General features: G+C 41.3%; 2 protein-coding genes across 4 annotated transcripts in view; one reads left to right on the top strand and one right to left on the bottom strand.

Annotated features, from left to right (window-relative positions):
* ARHGAP10 (Rho GTPase activating protein 10) overlaps positions 1–3379 on the bottom strand; it is a 101150-nt gene extending 97771 nt beyond the window's left edge. For both annotated transcript variants that reach the window (XM_081926026.1, XM_081926027.1), the window contains exon 1: positions 2525–3379. In XM_081926026.1, the coding sequence (XP_081782152.1) occupies positions 2525–2678 (154 nt within the window). In that variant the 5' untranslated portion in view covers positions 2679–3379. The remainder of the gene's footprint in view (positions 1–2524) is intronic.
* A 1135-nt stretch (positions 3380–4514) lies between these two features.
* Positions 4515–19526, top strand: PRMT9 (protein arginine methyltransferase 9). 2 transcript variants are annotated; one of them, XM_081926024.1, is made up of 14 exons: positions 4515–4884; positions 5132–5247; positions 6753–6944; positions 7126–7274; positions 8055–8291; positions 8636–8803; positions 9846–9948; positions 11536–11642; positions 12683–12875; positions 14555–14738; positions 16136–16820; positions 17417–17570; positions 18192–18314; positions 18988–19526. In XM_081926024.1, the coding sequence occupies exons 3-14, from the start codon at positions 6759–6761 to the stop codon at positions 19201–19203; spliced, it is 2505 nt and encodes an 834-aa protein (XP_081782150.1). In that variant the 5' UTR covers positions 4515–4884; positions 5132–5247; positions 6753–6758; the 3' UTR covers positions 19204–19526. The 2 variants fall into 2 exon arrangements, with proteins under 2 accessions (XP_081782150.1, XP_081782151.1); XM_081926025.1 differs by having other exon boundaries at positions 4515–5016.
* The last annotated feature ends 475 nt before the right edge of the window (positions 19527–20001 follow it).

The raw sequence follows: 20001 nt of genomic DNA, 5'->3' as shown, positions 1-20001 counted from the left end.
CGGCTTGCGATGAGACCCTTCCTGAAGCCCAAAGAGGACATCAGTGAGGGCAGAGGAAGCCCTGAAGAGACCTGAGGTGCAGCAGGGCTTTGTTCAGGTGGCTCAGCCTTGCCACTAACAGCTCATGTGCGGGGTAGCGCAGCAGCAGCAACTACTTTCCTACACATTCTCTAGCGTTCTCCAGAGCTTCAACACTAAATATGTTGGTCTGGATTGGGGAAGGAGTGGAAGAGAACTGGAGAGCAGGGGGAAATAGGCATTTAGAGGCATTTTAGAGGGCGGCCCCCATTTTACACAATTTCACTTATGCACCCAGAGCGTGACCCCCCCCAAGGAAGTGCATTTGATTTTCTTCTGGCGTTTTAATATAGGTTGTAAACCACTTTTAGACTTTTAAAATATATATATGAAGCTGCATAGAAATGAACTGAATAGTAATAATAATAATACACACTCTCTTGATTATTTAAGTTGCCTTTTTCTGAAACTTTTCCAGCCCTACAATGTATATTTTGAAGTGCAGTGACCAGAACTATGCACAGTATTCCAAGTGTGGTTGCACCATAGAGCATTGATATTCACAGTCTTTTTTCCCCCAATCACTTTCCTAATGATTCCTAGCATGAAACTTGTCATTTTCACAATTGCCGCACACTGGTTGACATTTTCATCAAGCTATCCACTACAACCCCATGGCCCTGTTCCAGTCACCAACTTCACAAGCATTCCAGCTTGCAATATAGACCAATACTCCCTCTCCCTCTGCATTGTGGTGGGGGTTCTCCTGCCAACACAGAGCCAATTTCAGACAGGTGCAGGGGCACATGGGGAAGGAGAGAGAGAGAGAGAGAGCAGAGCCCTGCTGCAGAACATAAGTCCTTGTGCAGGGCTTTCACTGATAGGGCTGGTTAGGTGAATCCAGTTATCAAGATATGAAAGAGTTACTAAAGGTACTACCAGAAACCTGAAATGGGGCACAAATGTATTCCAAGATACATTTATGTATAATATGTTTCCTCTCTCTCAAACAGAAAACCTGAAGTGTTACTCAGAATAGTTAATACTGGCATTTCACACTTGCTATAGAAACCTTGTAATAGTTTGTGTCATAATAAGAGACTAGTTCAAAGAAGCCAAGTCAATTTCCACCAGCTGCCAGGAACATGTAATCAGTATGCTGACATAATGCAAGTTGAATTTACTATGGTATAAAGATATGTCTCAAAACAAACACTAATTTGAACATGAAACACAAAATTTTGCACACTGAATCAATGGAACTTGTTCCCAAGTAGAATGTGCAGCCTTAGGCAACCGAGGCCAAAACTCGTAAACACATTTACCTGGAAGCAAGGCCCACTGGACACAATGGGACTTACTTCTTAATAAACATTTATAGGATTGCACTATGAAAACCAGAATTCTGGCCTAATGACTTATTGCAATTATATAATTGAATTCCTCCACAACATGACTGAGGTATATCATGTTCCCAGTTCTAGAGCATATTAATATCCATATGTGCACATGCAGATAGATTTGTGAACAATGCAGACTAAATTCCAAAAAGTTACATTATGTGTATATGCCCAAAAGTTTATTTAATCACTAGTGCTTCATGGCTACTTGTGGCACAACAGAAGTACTCAAAAAATAAAACAAGCCACAAAACCCATAATGAAACCACATTTTGCATACATACTAGCCTTAGACTCTGGTTATTAGAGGCCTGAATGACAGCCAGGAACTGTGGTGGTCATAAAATTTAATATTAGAAAGTCACTGGCTGTCTTTAAGCTTGCTTTATTTTTAAAAATCAAATATGTATTTAATACTTCCTGTCCTAAAAGGAAGAGAAGCCTGAAATATCATCTGCCAGAAGGCTAATAACTGATGTCACAGAAAAGCTTGATATACAATCAACAGGAAGTTATTTATTTGTATGGGAATTCCTTCCAGTGTTTGTAAACCTTGTGTTTCATAATCCGGCTAGCATATGTGCTGTGTCAGATTTTTCTATTATTATTTATAATCACACAAGTAATTTCAGTTTGCATCCTGAAAGTTATGAGAACCTCTAAAGGGGAGGGGGTATACTTGTATTCTCCAAGTATAGTGGACCTTTTGGCGGTTTTAGGTGTCAGGTATCAGAAAAGCTTGAAGTGTTTCATCATCGACCTGAAGAAGGGACAAGCTAGAGAAGTTTGAGACTTTCCCCTTGTCCTCAGACAGGCACGCCTCGGCAGCATTTGCAGATGCTCCTTTTCGCATTTCTGCAACTCCGCCGCCCCAGAGCCAGGAAACCCGAAACTCTCTGCAAGATGCGCCGCTACCCGCCTTCGCCGCCCGAGGAACCAGATTCGGCGGAGCAGCAGCAGCCTCGGGCGGCGGCGGCGGCGGCAGCAGACCTTGTAGGGGCAAGGAGAAGCTCCCGTCTCGCGGCATGCCGGAGAGCGGACTTTGCAACTTCCAGCCGCCCCAACCAGCCCTCCTGCCCCCGCTTGCCCAACTTCTCCCCACTCACTCTTGGTGGCGGCGATGAGGCTCTTGCCATCCTTGAGCAGCTCCTTGATGAACTTGTTGGTTTTCTCCAGCTCGGCTTCGTGGGCTCGGATCCTCTCGCGGAACCAGGGGCTGTCCAGGTAGCAGTCGCTGAACTCCAAGGGCTGCAGCCCCATGGCGGCGGCGACGGCACCCGGGCACCACTCCTCCTCCTCCACGCAAATCCCTCTAGGCTAAGCACCACCAGCAAGCCGAGCCCCGCTCTTCTCTTTCTGCTCTCCGCGCAGCGCCTCCTCAGCAGGGCGAAGCAGCAGCAGCAGGCGGCGGGGCGGCGCGGCAGAGCCTCTCCCGGCGCAGCATGGGACCCGCGCGGCTCCGGCAAAACGCGCCCCTGGAAAGAGCCAAGCGACGCGGGGAAGGGAAGGAGTCGAGCGCCCGGGACTAAGATACGGCGCTACCGGGGCTGCCAACGTAGCAACTCCTTAAGGGGGGAAAGCAGCCTCTCGCCGCGGCCCGGTTGCGGCGGGAAAAAGAAAAACAAGCAGCTCCTCTCGGCATCCCAGCCCGCTTGGGCGAAAGAGGCGGCTCCGCCCCAGCGTGGCCTCGGCGCCGCCTTTTCCACAGCCCTAAGCTCCCACCCAGCGCCGGCCTTCTCCTCCACCTTCCTTTCTTCCCGCTCGGGCTCCTTCCAGCGCCGGCCGTTTGCCTGACGGCTCCTCCCCTCGCAGCTGCCCAGGGTCTTGCTTCTCTCACGCTCCTTTGCAGGCCCCACTCGAAGCAGGGGCGGCTTCTCTCCTCAGGCCACAAACTCGCTCCTTACAACCAACACGTTGTTTACTCTTGCCCTGTCCTATGGATGCATTCAAATCTATTCGTATCATCTATTCGTATCCTCTCAAGATTCCCCAGAGCAGGAAACAGCTTATAATTTCTTATTGGTGAGGGTTCCGCCCACCCTTTCCTGTTTTAGCGCCTTTATATTCTGCTCCCAAAGGTTACCTTAAAGGTCCCTTTCCGCTCTTAACAATTTTTGGGAATTTGTTTCCAGTTGGGTGTTTGAAATTTGCAGCTTCCAGTGAAGAGACAAATACGGGACTTGGGTCCACCATTCTGACACTAGCAGCCAGCTCCAAGGTGTTGGTGAAACTGAAACTAACCACAATATGATACTGTACTCTGCCATATCAATATTGCCTTAAATAATGTGTCTAGTTAAGGGTGTGGTTCTTGGCTGTAATTGCTCGGATTCGTTTTGTTAAATGGATAAAAGGCATGTTGCAAGTCGGGCTTGCCTTAAATGAGCCAAGCTCCCTGATGGATGGGAGATAGTTCCATAGTTTTGGAACTAAAACAAAAAAAAAGTGTCTTGTTGCACCTTAAAGATTTGAAGATTTGTTTGTAGTATCAGCTTTCATTGAGGAGAGGCCACTTCATCAGAAAAAGCCTATTCTTGCAGTAAACTCTTGCTGCTAGTTCTCAATGGACAGGCAGCACACATGCAGGACTGGGTGCCCCTCATTTATCCACAGATTCAAAGTACCAACACTTCCTAGGAACAAGCTTATCTAAAATCTACCTTCTTGTTTTCCCCAGCTAAAAGTTGCACAACTTTTCGTTCTGTTTGGGAAATGGTTTGAGCTGCTCACTATCTTGCATTTTGTGAAATAGGGCTGAGCTAGTATGTTTCCATTAACTGTCCATTTTTCTCTCCTCTCCTTTTTTTTTTTTGGCTCCCTGACAAAAGAAAAAAAGATGTGTAGGATGGAAAAGCCCCATCTGCTGCTTGCAAACATTTTGTAAAGCGCTGCATCCATTCCATCTAAAATCTGTCACAAATTGCTTTTCTAATCACACCCACTAACATCCTTTCTCGCTCCCTTTTTGTTAGCATCCAGCCTAAAAAGTTCTGCTGGACTTATAAATTCGTTTCCTTCATGAAGTTTTAGGTGGATCTAATAAAACTATAGCGCTATTGTTTCTTTCGCCCCCACCCCCCGCTTCCTTCCTATTGTTTTGTTTTTGTTGTTTAAGCAACTCATTAAGTTGAAGTACTGTACAGCAGCCTCTTCGCCTCCTTTCTGCTCATGCGCAAACTTTATTGTAAGGCGGCGGTGTATTTTGCGCATGCGTAAAATACTACTACTACTCTCGTTTGCACAATCTCGGCGGAGAGGTTTCCAGGTCAGCAGACGGCTCTGGAAACTCGTCGCTATCGGTGCTAATCCCGTGTGCGCTACGGAGCCCTGATCCCGTTTACGTTTCTCGCGATACTTCCTTCGCCCTACTCTAAGATGGCGTCCGTAGGCTTCTGCTGGAGCGTGTGAGAGTTTGCCTGGAGTTGTCCGGGCTGGTAGCCCCAGACCGCCCGGATGAGTTGCCGAGGTGACTGACTCGCCATTCTTTCTGGCTGGCCGTCCCTGTTTGTCTCGGCCTCCCCCGGTTCGCTTTGCACGCCCTGCGAACAAGCTCAACGGCGTCTCTTCCCACGCCGCATCCATCCCGTCGTTCTGCCAAGTGCGCATCTCCGCCTGCCCTGGGCCCTCATTATCGTTCTGAGCAATTGGGAACCTGGGCGATGAATAAAACAGGTCCAAAAACCTTTTAACAAATAAACGTCTTTTGTTTTTAGAGCAAATGCCCGGTTTGCTTGCCTGGATGGCGTGCAGCAGTGGTTACCATACGGCGTGATCCACTCATGTTTACTCAGAAGTAAATCCCACTCATTCCAATTGGATTTACCCCCAAGTAAGTGTGCCTGTTAATGTAAAGCAAGATTGCAGTTGCTTTTTGTTGGATAGTTTTTGTTGGCTCCTTCACTAGTTCCATTACAGCTTTGATTCGCCTCCACTGCCCTTTGTCCTCACTCCACAGTGAATAGAAATACATCTCCCCTATATATGTCCCTTTGTCTGGAAGGAATAGATTCACCAACCTCTCACATACTAATGTCATATTTTGTTAAAGACAAGCTGCATGTGTACAATTGCTTATGCCTGCCCATTTCCCTTCACTATTACCATGATCTGTTTGGTTTACACTAGTAAAGGAAAAGGTACCCCTGCCCATTCGGGCCAGTCTTGCCAGACTCTAGGGTTGTGCGCTCATCTCACTCTATAGGCCGGGAGCCAGCGCTGTCCGCAGACACTTCCGGGTCACGTGGCCAGCGTGACAAGCTGCATCTGGCGAGCCAGCGCAGCACACGGAACGCCATTTACCTTCCTGCTGGTAAGCAGTCCCTATTTATCTACTTGCACCCGGGGGTGCTTTCGAACTGCTACGTTGGCAGGCCCTGGGACCGAACGACAGGAGCGCACCCCGCCACGGGGATTCGAACCGCCGACCATGCGATCCGCAAGTCCTAGTTAAAATATTACTGTCACTGCCTTCGTACTCCTTTAGTGTTTTTTTAAGCTGAGTGAAATTCCTCCTGCATATGTTAATGTTCACCTCTGTTCTTAGAATGAATTTATCAATCACATGGGCATCTGCATTACAAAATGTTTTAATAACACATGATATATCAAATTCTCATTAACAAATTCCTATGACCAGTAATAGTCACTAGGGCACAGAATAAATGAGCCTTGTCTGATCATGTCTCATTATAAAGATGTTATCCAGGCCCCTTGATAATATGTATATTTTGGAATCGCACAACATTCAATTATCTGTAATAAGTTGTTTTAAAGTGCAGCTTCCCATGTTTTGCCTCCAGCAGGATCACAAGGAACAGAACTTTTTGTAAAAAAAAACCATTAACCATGTGGTAGTGAACACTGTTCCTAGCTTTAACTGACAGATCAGGATCTGCAATTTTGTCATGGTCTGGCATAGCATGGATCCCATCATATTTATTTATATATATATGGGAGTGTGTCCCATAATTTATCTTTGGTTTAAAAGTGAGTTCCAGGTTAGAAAAGAGTGAAGATTGATGTCCTAATCTTCAGTTTGTGTTGCACTCACAACAACAATCACACAGAGTCCTCTACTACCACACTTGGGAACCAGCATGCATCCAATTTGCAAAACGCTGCAAATGAATCTATAGGTGCTGCATTCATAAGCGCTTTGCTGGAACTCTAACATGAAAAATAGTAAGTGCATTTGCATGAAATGTCTGTTGCGTATATTAAAGGACTTTCACTTTTGTAGCAATTGGGCTACAAAATGTGTGTGCAAAAATGTTGATGCAAACATTTTGTTTGCAACTTTTTGTAACATTGCAATAAATGTTTTTGTTTTGGCAGTTCAGAATGCCTAACTCTAAAAGGAGATCTCGGCATAGGCGCAATGTTGGTCAGGAAGCTGGGAGGCGTGAATTAGTGTCTAGATCCTTGCAAAGTGCTCAACACTGTCTGGAAAATCAGGACTTTGGAACTGCATATGCCCACTATCTCTTGGTATTGAATCTAGCTCCTGAGCTTAAAAATGATGTCAAGGTAAGCAGTTGTTCTTTGTTCAGTCATTCTCTCTGACAAATAGGTTTATTTGTGTACAAGTTTAGAGACAGAAAATAACATGCAAATAGGCCATTGCATGCCATATATCTATTTACCAATAAAAACATTTTATTAGTGTGAATAAACTAATTGTTGCGACTAAACTATCACTTTCCTTTAGGAAACATTTCAGTATACCCTTTGTAAATGGGCAGAAGAGCTGAATTCTCTCACACGATTTCAGGATTTATTTGATTGCTATGAGCATGCTCTGGAATTATTTCCTAATGATGAAGTTATATGTAACAGCATGGGGGAACACCTTTTCAGGTTTGTAGTTGCCCTTGGTTGTGTTGTATTTTGACTAAGAATTCTAGCGTAGTGCTTCTTAAATTTTCATTAATCTCATACATTCCATTAAATACTTAATCCTAAATGCACAGGTATCTAGCAGTGTTGTGATTACTTCTTAGTGTAGGGCTCAGAAAGGAGAAGTCTTGCACAACTAAAATGTGTTATAATGCTTTTCATGTCCACAGTACTGTTTAATGTACAATGTGCTTTATTTTTTGGTCTGAAAGTCCTCCACACAGCATACAGTTAAACTATTTAATTCACTACCACAATATGAGTAGTGGCTGCAAACCTGGATAGTTTTTAAAACGGAGATAAGGCAAATTCTTGGCTACTAGTCATGATGGCTGTGTACTGTGTCCAGAATCAGAGGCGCAATGCCTCTGAATATAAATTGCTGGGATGCATGAGTGGGAGAGTGTTGCACTTTGGTCCTCCTTCCAGGTTTCCCATATGCATCTGATTGGGCACTTTGAGAATGATGCTGGACTACATAGACCTTTGGTCTGATCCATCATGATTCTTGTTACGTTCTTATGATTTGGTCACAGCAAATCTTAGTGTTAGTTGATTAGTAGTTTGACAAGTTGTAGTAGGTGCCCTTTTCATGTACACAATGCAGTCCAGATTTGTGCTCTTTGCAGTCATTGGTGATGTGTTCTCAAAATGTAAGTGTAGATTTTCGTATAATATTTATGGCTGAACGATCTGCTTGCTAGTTTAAGCTTCATTTTGATTGTGTCACTTTCTTCACAGAATGGGCTTTAGGGATGAAGCAGCTGCATATTTCCATAAAGCCGTGAAGCTAAACCCTGACTTTCCAGATGCAAAAGAGAATTTTTATCGTGTTGCCAACTGGGTGGTAGAACGATGGCACTTCATCATGCTTAATGACACCAACAGGAATTTGCTGTATCAAAAAGCAATTGAAAAGGCTGTCTGTTCAGGGTGCAGAAGTGTTCTTGACATTGGAACAGGAACAGGAATTCTCAGGTTTGTTGTGAATTCAGTTAATGTAAATGTGTTGATATTTTTTTCTGAATATTACGAAACTGATAATAAATTTGCTTTGCTAGGGGGTTTTCTGTGTGTTGTGTTAACTTATTTAATGTGCTCTTCTAAATTAGGTTGAAAGTGCCCTGTAATTACTATGTAACAAAGGGTGGTCTGAAAGGTTAAATAAATTAAAAGTCTCCTCAGTCCCAATTTGATAGAGAGGGCCCATTTAAGGTTATTTAAATATTTTAGTTAATATTTGATTTGAAAAATGTTATATTAATATTTTGTCAAAACAAGAATCTCTGATGATTTCTGTTTAATGTCCTCTAATGTTTCAGCATGTTTGCCAAAAAGGCTGGTGCACCTTCCGTGTATGCGTGTGAGTTATCGAAGACCATGTATGAATTGGCTTGTGAAGTGCTAGCTGCAAATGATTTGGATGGAGAAATCAAACTACTTCACATGAAATCTCTTGATATAGAAATCCCAAAGCACATACCTGAAAGGTTACTCTTATATTTTGTTGTGACATCTTACTTATTTTTCTAACAGAATTGACAATTTGCACTGACAAATTGTAATCTTGTCTTATTGTAATCTTGTCTTATTTCTAACAGAATTGACCTCCCACACTGCAGGTGCTAAACATTTTGTTTTTTTAATCTTCGTGGCACATTTCTTTCATCTTTAAGCCATCCAAATAAGCTTCCATTAAACAGTGTGCAGCTGAATGCATTTATAAACTGTTCCTTTATATTCCCTATATACTGTTACTTATTTATTTCCTGAATAACTCATAACATCTGTCCAGAATGTTTTTGTTTTATTTTAGAAGGGCAAAACCTTCAGAATTAATTTCAGTAAATACCTTACGATCTAGGGGGAAAACTTTGCCAGCCTGGTATTCTCCACATCCTTTGAATTGCAATTCCCTTCAGCCCAAGCCAGCATGGCTATGTCAGCCACAGCAGATTGGAGCGGTAGTCTAAAGCATTTGCAGGCATCACACTGGCGATGGCTACTCTACCACAGCTAACAGTGGTGGCAAAGCATAGAATCATATGCTGCATCCCCAGGACCAATCGAAATGTCACCTCCTTGCTCTGGAAGCTGATCCTACTTCCTTTATCAAGACAGTAGCTGAACAGAAATGCCTGCAAGGGGCTTTTCCAGAACTGAGGTGTAATGGGGAGATGGTTGCCTATGGCCTGCAATGCAGCATTCCAAATAACTGCAGACAATCTCTTCTCTGCCATTCCACTCACCCCCCCCCCAAAAAAAAAACCTGATCATAAACTTTTCTGGTATATTAGAATAACTAAGAACTGTGAGAAGTAGTTTTAGGGCCAGGAGGTCAGAAAGGATGCTGGCTTATCTTAAGCAGAGGCCAAAACCCCAGAATAAAATTTGATTACTCAACAGAAGAAGAGACTACTGATTTCGCGTTAGTAAATTTTAAGTCTTGCTTCAGGTTTTATAATTTTCTTCCATTGCTGATTACAGTGGCTCTGAACTACTGCTTTCTTTTTATAACTGTATATTTAATAGAGTTTCCCTGGTTGTCACTGAAACGGTAGATTCTGGTTTATTTGGAGAAGGAATTGTGGAAAGCTTGATCCATGCTTGGGAGCATTTGCTTTTACCGCCAAAGGCAAGTATCTATGGGTGTCTTAAGGCCTGATACACTGTAAAAATGATTTTGCACTATGACTGCTACGGATAGCAATGAGATCAAGGCTCTGCAGCCTCACAATAATGTTTTAACATTTTTCTTTTATTAGTTCCCATAAACAGCGAACTAGAAACGTGAAATGTAAACATTACTTACACAGGTCTTCCAGATCACATAAGAAAGTTTGCTTGCCAGCACTGCAGCTCCCTAGAGTCTAGTAGCATTGGCATGAAGACTTCCCATGCGATCCAGAAAGAGCACATGGGAAAGAACATTTAAGTGTCCTCACAGTTAAGTGGACCCTTAAGGCTGGGAAAGTCAATTGCGGTAGACTGTACCATTCTTTTCGGTACGGAATGAGAGATTAGACAAGTGTGAGAGAGAGTTTTTAAAGAAGTACTAGCCTCAGGCCAACTCTATATATAGAACATGTTTAAAGTTTTGGGATGGATTCAACTAACCCATTCTGCTAGTGGAAGCCACTGCAAAGACTCCCGCTAGCGCTGTGGGGCTTTTCCCTTCTCCTGGCGCTGCCCGCCCCCCACCTCTCCCATATCCACTATGGAGGGTCAGGAGAACCCCCAAAACAGTGCACAGGGAGAGGAGATGGGAGATGGTTCCATCAGGCAAGCAGAAATGCTTGCACTAACGAATCAGTCTCCTTAGCACTACATTGAATTCCATACATTGAATGTAATGCGAGGAAAATGCCATGACTTAAGAGTGTGCAGCTGATGCAAAATAAAAATGAATTGTATCCACAATTTAATTTTTTGAATGTGTCTTGAAGTTCTAGATTCAAAAGCAATGAGGGCATGTTTCTTACCCCTCCGTTCATAGTACTGTTTACTGTATTTTTTAAAAAAATGAAAGATTTCCCCTTCTCATAGTGATTAATTCCTTATCTCAAAAAACCCATTAAGGGTCTTCCATTGTAAGAATTTATGAGATGATGTTGCATATTACAACAGTTAGAAGACAAAATAGTTATGGTTGTGGAAGATTATTCTTCAATAAATATAATAAATGGCTGAAATATTTTCTCTTTTAAACAACTGATATAGATATTCTTTCTGATATCACTAGTGCTGAAAGTTATCTAACATGCTTTTCAAATAGCCATATGTGTTATACCATAATATCTTTATTTTTAATTCAAGTCAAAATGTGTTCTAGACTGAGGGTTGGCTTGGCAACAATCTCTCATTTTGCACAGTGAATAGAGCAGATTGAAAAACAATTAAGACAGACCTTTTTTCCACTCAGCTGAAATCCAAATATTTATACTTAACTTGACGCAGCCAAACCCTAACTTAATCTGTGTACAGTGACTGAACAGTTTATATTAATTTTGTGTTTTAATTGTATGTTAATCTATTTTTAGCTTAATGGTAATTTTAACAGTTTTAAGTGTTTTTAATGGTTTGTAACTTTTTTATTGTTAACCACTTAGATATTGTACTATTAAGCAGTATATAAATTTAAAGATAATGGAATAAGTTCTTGTGAATAGTAGTCTTGTTGTATAGTTTTGTAGCTTTGTAACTTTATCTATTTATCAATCAGCCCAATGATGGCAGAGCTAATGCTGAAAACTATGGTAAAGTTATACCAGCAGGAGCTATTGTGTGGGGCATGGCAGTGGAATGCGGAGAGATACGCAGACATCATAGGTATGTTTGTGCTGCTGACATACGTTGGGAAAGCATGTTTAAACTTGGACAGGGAAGAGGAAATGTCTCCCTTTTAAAGATAAGATTTTTATTTTGCTCATCCTGCTTGTTAGGTTGGATTCCACATAAGTGGAAATAACAATAACTTTGAGTTTTCTGCACTGAAATTCATAAAACTCGAATCAGCCTTTCGCCAAAATGAAGCTCATCCCACATGGAAGATGTCAACCCATCTTCAATTTGGTCATCAATTTCCACTTACATCCTGTTCTTATAGAATCCTCTCTTCATGTGCAAGAGCCCAACGTAATTTTTAAGGAAGGGAGTAAAACTTTCAGGGTATAAATACTAGAATGTGGGAAGGCTGTTAGATTAATACAATTTATTCTATGCTGTTAGTTTGATTGACTGTGTTTTTACATTGTATGTTATTAACAAAACAACCCTGCCCTTCTTATGGTTAAAAAGAAAGGGATATACATGTTAAAATAGAACACAATCGTTACGTATGTCTTTAAGCTCAGCAAATCTTTTTTTGTGAGCCTCTCCTTAATGTGCCGAGAACCAATGCTGAGTTCAACACATTCAAAGTGTTGGTGCTGACCTTTAAAGCCCTAAACGACCTCAGTCCTGTATACCTGAAGGAGCGTCTCCACCCACATCGTTCTGACCGGACACTGAGATCCAGCACCGAGGACCTTCTGGCGGTTCCCTCATTGCAAGTAGTGAGGTTACAGGGAACCAGGCAGAGGGCCCGCCCTGTGGAACGCCCTCCCTTCAGATGTCAAGGAAATAAGCAGCTATCCTATTTTTTTTAAGACATCTGAAGGCAGCCCTGTTTAGGGAAGTTTTTAATATTGAATGCTGTATTGTTTTTAACACTCAATTGGGAGCCACCCAAAGTGGCTGGGGAAATTCAACCAGATGGGTGGGGTATAAATAAATTATTATTGTTGTTGTTGTTGTTGTTGTTGTTATTCATGAATTGCATGATTTTGTCTTGTCAAACCTAATTTCTGTCTGTTCCTTTGTTTTCTCAGGGTGGGTGCAAAAGAAATTGCTGGTGTGTGCTTGCCAGAAACATTGGAGTTCCACAGTCCAGTGTACGCTTCTGTAAACTCGGATGAAAGTCTTGAACCTTACACCACTGAAAAACTCAGCAGAGTTCCTGGTGGCTATACGGCCCTCACAGAACACTTCCAAATTTTGACAGCCAACTTTAACAACCTGCAGGTAACTTTTGGATCACATGGTGAACGAAACGTTTATCAATTGCAAAAGGATTAATACAGAGGTAAAAGAGAGGTTCATCTGGATTTTATTCTGTATGGTGAGATGGAGGTGCACAGAAGATAAAAATATGACTGAGGGTATTCTACAACCCCAGAGTGGGATTAAGAAAGGACAGAAAGTTGAGACCTGAGATGGGGAGCCTGTGGCCCCTAAGAATGTAGTTGAACTTTCATCAGCACCATCTAGCAGAGCCATTGGTCATGGATGTTCAGAGTTGTAGTATATTGACATCTGAAAGGCAATAGGTTTCCCATCAGTGGAATAGGAAGACAGGTTTGCCATACAGTTCTATAAACTATTTAGGAGCAGTAAGCATTGCAAGCTGCTATAGTCCTTCTAGATAGGCTCTGAGCTAGTATCAGTTAAGCCTGAGAGGGTAATGTGTTTCGTCGATCATGCAAGCATGCCTCTTTGATTTTTGACCCATGGGAAAATGTTTGCAAGCAAGATCTTAAAATACACCCCCTTGTATACAGGCAATTATTGCCATGCTCTGAATCAATAACTCTGTTTTCACCTTCACTTTATCTGGCATCTGAGATTAATAGGCAGAGTACAGCAAAGCACTTTAATAGAAACTATAATGCAGTGATCTGTGGTATATTCCATCAAGATTTAAATACTTAATATTATATGTTAAATTTTTTAATACTTCTGGCCAAAACTGTTGTATGCTGAACTTGAGCTGCCATTGAATCCATTGAATCCTAAAATATCAGTTTCTTGCAAAGGAGAAGCATATAAAGAGTAAAAAGGCCATGTAGAAAAGGGTGGGTACCAGGGAGGGCAGGAAGACCCCATTGTTGAACAATGAAACTGGACTTCAGTGTTCTCTACTTGACACCTGCATATAAATTTGCTATTAATTGGTGGTGGTGGTGAAAACCCCCCATCCTTTGAAAACAAAGAATTAAAATAAATAATCTCAAGAGTGGTTTACGTAAGAAAGTTTTGGAGCATGACATTCTTTTTTATTTTGGTTTTCCTTACTCCTTGGAACCCAATTATGACTAGCAGTTCGACAGCACGTCAAAGTGCAGGGAGATAAATAGGTACTGCTCCGGCAGGAAGGTAAACGGTTTTCCGTGTGCTGCTCTGGTTCGCCAGAAACAGCTTAGTCATGCTGGCCACATGACCTGTAAGTTGTCTGCGGACAAACGCTGGCTCCCTCGGCCAGTAAAGCGAGATGAAAGCCGCCACCCCAGAGTCATCTACGACTGGACTTAATAGTCAGGGGTCCCTTTACCTTTACCTATAAGGCAGACAATTGGAGGTGCTCAGCCAGCAGTGGGGACTTGACTGAAGAGCAAGATGTGATGATGCCCGCCAATTTGGATGGCTTTAAAAAGGGATCAATCAAATTCATGGCCATCAATGGCTCATAATCATTATGACTATATATTACATCCAATATTGGAGGCAGTGTGCTAGGAAACTTCAGTAGGAAAGCACTGTTATGCCCTTGACCTGCTTCAGAAATCTGGTTGGCCATTGGGGAACAGAATGCTGGATCAGATAAGTTTTTAGTGTTATTCATCAGGGATCTTATGTTCCTATTCAGAAGGGCTCTTCTAATGCTCTCCAACATATTTTGCTTCTTTTTTACCATTCTTGGTTAGGAGCTGAAAAGCTTTGCAACTCGTAAGCCATCCAAGATCAACATGCCTGTTATTAAAGCAGGAATACTAGATGCCATTGTGGTCTGGTTTACGTTACAGCTTGATGATGAGCACACACTCTCTACAAGTCCAAGTGAGGACACCTGTTGGGAACAAGCAGTGTACCCCGTACAAGGCCTCCTTGGTATGTCTTCAGGGTTTTATTTTTACAATGACATTAAAATGCCTTTTCTTTCTAGGATATCTGTCTGGCTTGTTTTGTACGTTTGAGATGAGAGGTGGGATTTCTAATAAGCAAAAAGAGTTTGCAGGTAGCATTCTTAGGAACTATTTATCATACTGAGAAAAGTGAAGGTCCTCAACACTGAAAGCTTACACTTTATGGAAATGTCATTTCAGTATATCTGGGGTGGGGAACTGAATTCTGATGGAATCCTTACCTTCCCGCACAAGCCAACTTTGATGGGTGGATGTCAAATGCCTGATGTCAAGGGGCATTGTCAAAGGGGCTTGATGTAACAGCCAAACAACTAGACCTTGGTTAGTTTGCAGAGGGATTCAAACTGTGCCAGCAAATAGGCATCTTCCCTCTGCTTATGAGACAGTCTCTTGTGCAGCTGCTCTCAATGAGCCCCACATTAAACAAGTGGAAGCACACTTTCAATTGCATTACATGATTAATAAATCAGTCAAATTTACTTGAATGAAATCCTTAAATAGAAGTGGCAACTGAGACGATACCAGCCATGCATCATCAGGATTCCCAAACAAAAAAGGCTTGGCAGAATAAATTGAAAGCAAGGACTAGTAAAATTTGGCAGCTGGGAGTAGGAATTAGGAGTAAGTAGGGATGTAAAAAGGGAGCTGTAAAAGTGGCAAACCTCATTTATCCTAAGCAAGTTCCTATATTTTCAGTTTAAAACAAATGCTTACTCATAGTTAATCCCACTTAGTTCAGCAGCATTTCAGGGAGTACTTCCACTGACCTCAGTGGGAAACATGCTTAGGAACACATGGTTAATTTCCAATTTAATTTCTAATATATATATCTTCAACTATTTCAGCCTAAAGTCTCAGAATTTTGAAAGATAATATGATTGTATTTTAAAGTTTATGTCTGTATTCATCAGGGCAAGTGTGTGCTAATCATTACTCTGGACACAGGATAGAAAACAAAATTGTGAAGTTTTACAGGATCAGCTTGGCTGAGCAGTTAATCCATGTTCCTGTTGATACCCACTTTCCCCACCACCACCTCCTTTCTAACATTTTCTCATATTTCCTTTCTATCATGCATCACTGACAGATAGTTTGAGTCATTTTTAAACAGAAACTTTGTTTTTACTGTGTAAGCCGCTAACATTGATAAATTTGTGAAAGCTGTAGTCAGTTGTGCTCTGCATTAAGACACCCACTGGGCCTCTTTTGCCTCCACTCTAATAAAATCTGCTTCGCACGTGTTGCAGCAGCAGAGGCTGATCAGAGGAGCTGTTAAAGTAGTGAACGTTTTAGGAAGACTGGAACAGTAGCGAAGGCACAGTGAATAATGTATTTCATTCTTCATCCTTGTGCGATTTGAAGATTACTCTGTGAGATCTGGGGACTCGGTTACAATGGAAATATCATGCCAGGACTGCTATCTAAGGATCCAGAAGATTTCTCTTGTGACCTCAGAATATGGAATGGATGTGGAAAGAAATTTCAAGGAGAAGAATAGTGAGGCTGAGCTCTGCAGTGCTCTGGCCAGCCTTCAAACAACAAATGCACTGGGACAAGAATGCATGCTGGAATCTACTGAGATTGCTTTACTGAACAATAGGAGATACCACGAATGTTTTAAAGCTGCAATAGGCAAAGTGCTGTCATCCTTAAGCCTCCGTGAGCACTCCATGGATGTGGACAGCCACAGTAATGAACTGAATCTTGAAAAGAACCAAAGCAAGAACTCAGTGACTCCTGATCCTTTGTATGTTTTGGACGTATCAGAGGGCTTTTCAATTTTGCCAGTAATTGCAGGCAAATTTGGGCCAGTTAAGGCCTACAGCTCTGTTGAAAAAGAACAGCACCAAGTAGCTCTCAGCCTGATTTCAGAAGCTAACAAATTTCCTAAGGAAACTTTAGAGTTTTGGCTCAACCACCTACAGGATGAAAACATGGTATTACAGAGACCAAAATCTGACAAGTTATGGAGTATTATAATTTTGGATGTCATAGAGACTTCTGGTCTAATTCAGCAGGACGTGATGGAAAAGGCTGCAATATCCAGGTATTGTATGACATGAAATTTTCCTGGACTTTATTTTACTGTTATATTCATGCATAAAAGCTTAGCCAACGTAATATAATTTGGAATGATACTTAGCCAAAAGACTCTTGGAAAACAGTTTGTTCTACATTGAATCCATATGTGGACAGAACTTTTCAAATTAATGAGGCGGTTGTAGCTTTATGGGTCATAGCAATGTAGTTTCGTGTAAGACTGAGAATAAATCTATTTAAAATTAAGCATATAAAATTAAAAGAAGATGGAGTTGGCTCTTACTGTTTGGCCATGCTTCTTTGCAAAAAACAAAAACAAGCATAAACAGACCAAAGTATTTTAAACAGAATGCTTCTGATTGATGGTCTAAATCTTGATTTGTTAAAGGAAGCCTGAGGACAGTGTGGAGAGAATAGTTGTGAACAGTGCTTTTTTCTGGGGGGATGCAGGGGTACGCATATCCCTAAACATTTTGTAAATCTAAGTTTGGCCTCATTGAGGGGCAGTATTTCAACATGAGTAGGAAAGTGAGAGTACCCTAAACTTTTTTTTTTTAAGGAAAAAAGCACTGGTTGTGAATGTTAACACTATATTTTTTATAGATGTTTGCTTCACTCTGGAGGGAAGATATTCCCACAGCATGTGAAGATGTATGGAATGCTTGTGGAATCTAGGTCATTGCTACTTGAGACCACAGTTCAAGGGACAGATCCCACCCTCGGTTTCAACATTGCACCTTTTATCAACCAGTTTAAGGTATGAAATGTGTTATATTCATCTATATCCAGTTTAGCATACTGTCTCAAAGATTAGGGTGCCAGAAAAAAGCTTCAGTGTTTTATTAAGGCCACAATCCAGAGAACATCAGTTTCAACCCTGTATGCCCAGGGGAAGGCCTTTCCCTTTTCTTAAAAAAAATTAAAATGAAGGTTTGCAGTGTGACACAGTGAACTGCTGATCAAAGAAAAACATCTGTCTCACTGGATATGCAGCTGTCAAATCTTTATCAAAGCCTAATTAATTTCTTCATGTAATGTTTTGCAAATAGTTTTCACTATTTTACAGTAACAATAAGGACATCTGATTTAAGACTTGGAAGAACCAGCATTTATTGAAAGCAGGGGAACTGTTAATTCCAATAGTTTTGTGCAGAGCAAAATTGATGACCAGCATTTGCAAGGAATATGTTAAGAAAGTAGGGCTATTTGAGCTATCCTGATGCTGCGGTACAGACTTCCTTTTGCCTAAAGTGGGACAAGACCTAGAAATATATGCCCTGGCAACCGAACTGGTCACTTGCCAAAGACACACCACAGCTTTTTGAAAAGGTGTCACAATGATACAATTAATCTCAAAACATGGTATATTCCATTTCAGGTTCCTGTCCGTGTTTTTTTGGATATGTCCACACTTCCACACACACCTTTGAGCAAATCAGTGGAACTTCTGCGAGTGGATCTCATGAATCCGTACTTGAATTGCTCTAGTAGAGAAGTTAAGGTAAATCTAGGAGATGGTAGATATTGCATGCTTTAGTTTATTACTCTGTCATTCTTTAGTATCAATGTTGCATTTATGGAATTGCACAAGTAACTGACATGTTCAGTGCTTGATACTTTTGGTACTAGTACTTCACTAAAACGTTACCCCCTTTTAAAGCAGAAAATCACACCATTTCTATTCTTGTTCATTTGGTTCTGGCTTGTGTGGAGTTTACTGCCTGCAGTCAGAATTAAGTCTCATTGCATTCTAGCTGGGATACCAATTACCAGATGAACATGGGCCATTCATCTTCACAAGAGAAATTATGGTGGAGCAGTGTATCTGAAACCTAGAGATACACTGGGATTGTACTATGCAGAGACAGCTAACATTTTGCCCTCCACCTTCCATTACGCCTAGACAATATGGGCACTAATCAGGGATGGGAGTAGTCATTCAAAACATATTGGAACACCACAGCGGCTAACTCTATCTTCCCTAGCCCTCTTGAAAAACTGATACACAGAATCACTGAAGATAAACTCTTGGGTGTCTGAAAAAGCATGATGCAAATTGGCAATAGAGAAATCTTCCTCAAGGAAGCTTGAATTTAAAGAATACAAACTTTTGTTGTTATATTGCGGGGGGAAGGTAGATTGCTATATAGTAACATAAAATCTTACTTTTGTAGGTTGAAGTTTGTAAAGCAGGTCACGTGACTGGTATTCCATTTTGGTATCACGTGTACCTCGATGAAGACACTGTTTTAGATACATCAAGCAAGTCATCCCACTGGAAACAAGCTGCTATTGTGTTAGATAAGCCCATTCAAGTTCAAGCAGGAGATGAACTTGTGCTCGACGTTCAGTATCGCAACAGTAACGTTAGCATTACAGTAAAACAGTGAACTGCCATCGGCTACAGTGTTTTTACTGTTTTAAAAAGCCTACAGTAGCTTAGTTATTTATACTTAAGTTAATCATGTCTTAGGGTCACACTTTTGAGTCTATTTGAAGGTCTAAACATTGACTGAACTATTGTGAAATTCAGCACAACTTGTTTAGCAATAAAGCCATGGACCATAAAGAGTGGAGAAAGCATGCATTTCTGCCTAGAAGTCTGTGTAAGATGTCTACAATGCTGAATAACTTAATATTTGTATTCTTACTTGCCTTTTGGAGAACTATATGAATTTGAGTATAAAAAGTAAAATGGAATGGAATGCCACAACATGCCTGTTCACATCTCACTTTGAAGGTTAATAGAGTAAAAATGAATTTGCTGGACAGCAACAGTGTTGTACAGATTGACTACTCATACACTCCCCTGGAAAAACAGATTCTTCAGTTACAGAAACAAGTAGTTTCTTGAGAGGTGGCAGTGGTGAGAACCTTTTTGTTGTAAATGCCTAAACATGAATTACAACATGCTAAACTTTTTTTTGTGAAAACTAGCAGATAACAGATCCAGTAACACTAGTTTCAGGAAGGATGAAAAATCCTTAATGGGTAAGAAAAATATTTTAGGTAAGGTTTGGCTGTATCTAATTGTGAGAAGACAAACAGCTTCTTTTAAATCATGGGATGTAGTTCTGTTTCTGCATGTAAAATACCATAATCACACAGATGTTACTACTGTCTACTGAAGTATCTTGGCCAGCATGAACTTCCTTTCCCCTGTGCTGGGAGCACTGAAGTAGCATCAC

The sequence above is a fragment of the Podarcis melisellensis genome, assembly GCF_964234715.1.
Source record: "Podarcis melisellensis genome assembly, chromosome: 9".
Classification (NCBI taxonomy): Eukaryota; Metazoa; Chordata; class Lepidosauria; order Squamata; family Lacertidae; genus Podarcis; species Podarcis melisellensis.
Note: the sequence above shows the minus strand (reverse complement) of the source record. Positions and strands in the feature narration are given on the sequence as shown.

What these genes read in the sequence shown, in the direction of transcription:
- PRMT9 (XM_081926024.1), top strand. Translation starts at nt 6,759, where the DNA reads ATGCCTAACTCTAAAAGGAGATCTCGGCATAGGCGCAATGTTGGTCAG. An exon ending in CTTTTATCAACCAGTTTAAG is followed by an intron (nt 17,571 to 18,191) that starts GTATGAAATGTG and finishes ATTCCATTTCAG; the next exon opens with GTTCCTGTCCGTGTTTTTTT. An exon ending in GCTCTAGTAGAGAAGTTAAG is followed by an intron (nt 18,315 to 18,987) that starts GTAAATCTAGGA and finishes TTACTTTTGTAG; the next exon opens with GTTGAAGTTTGTAAAGCAGG.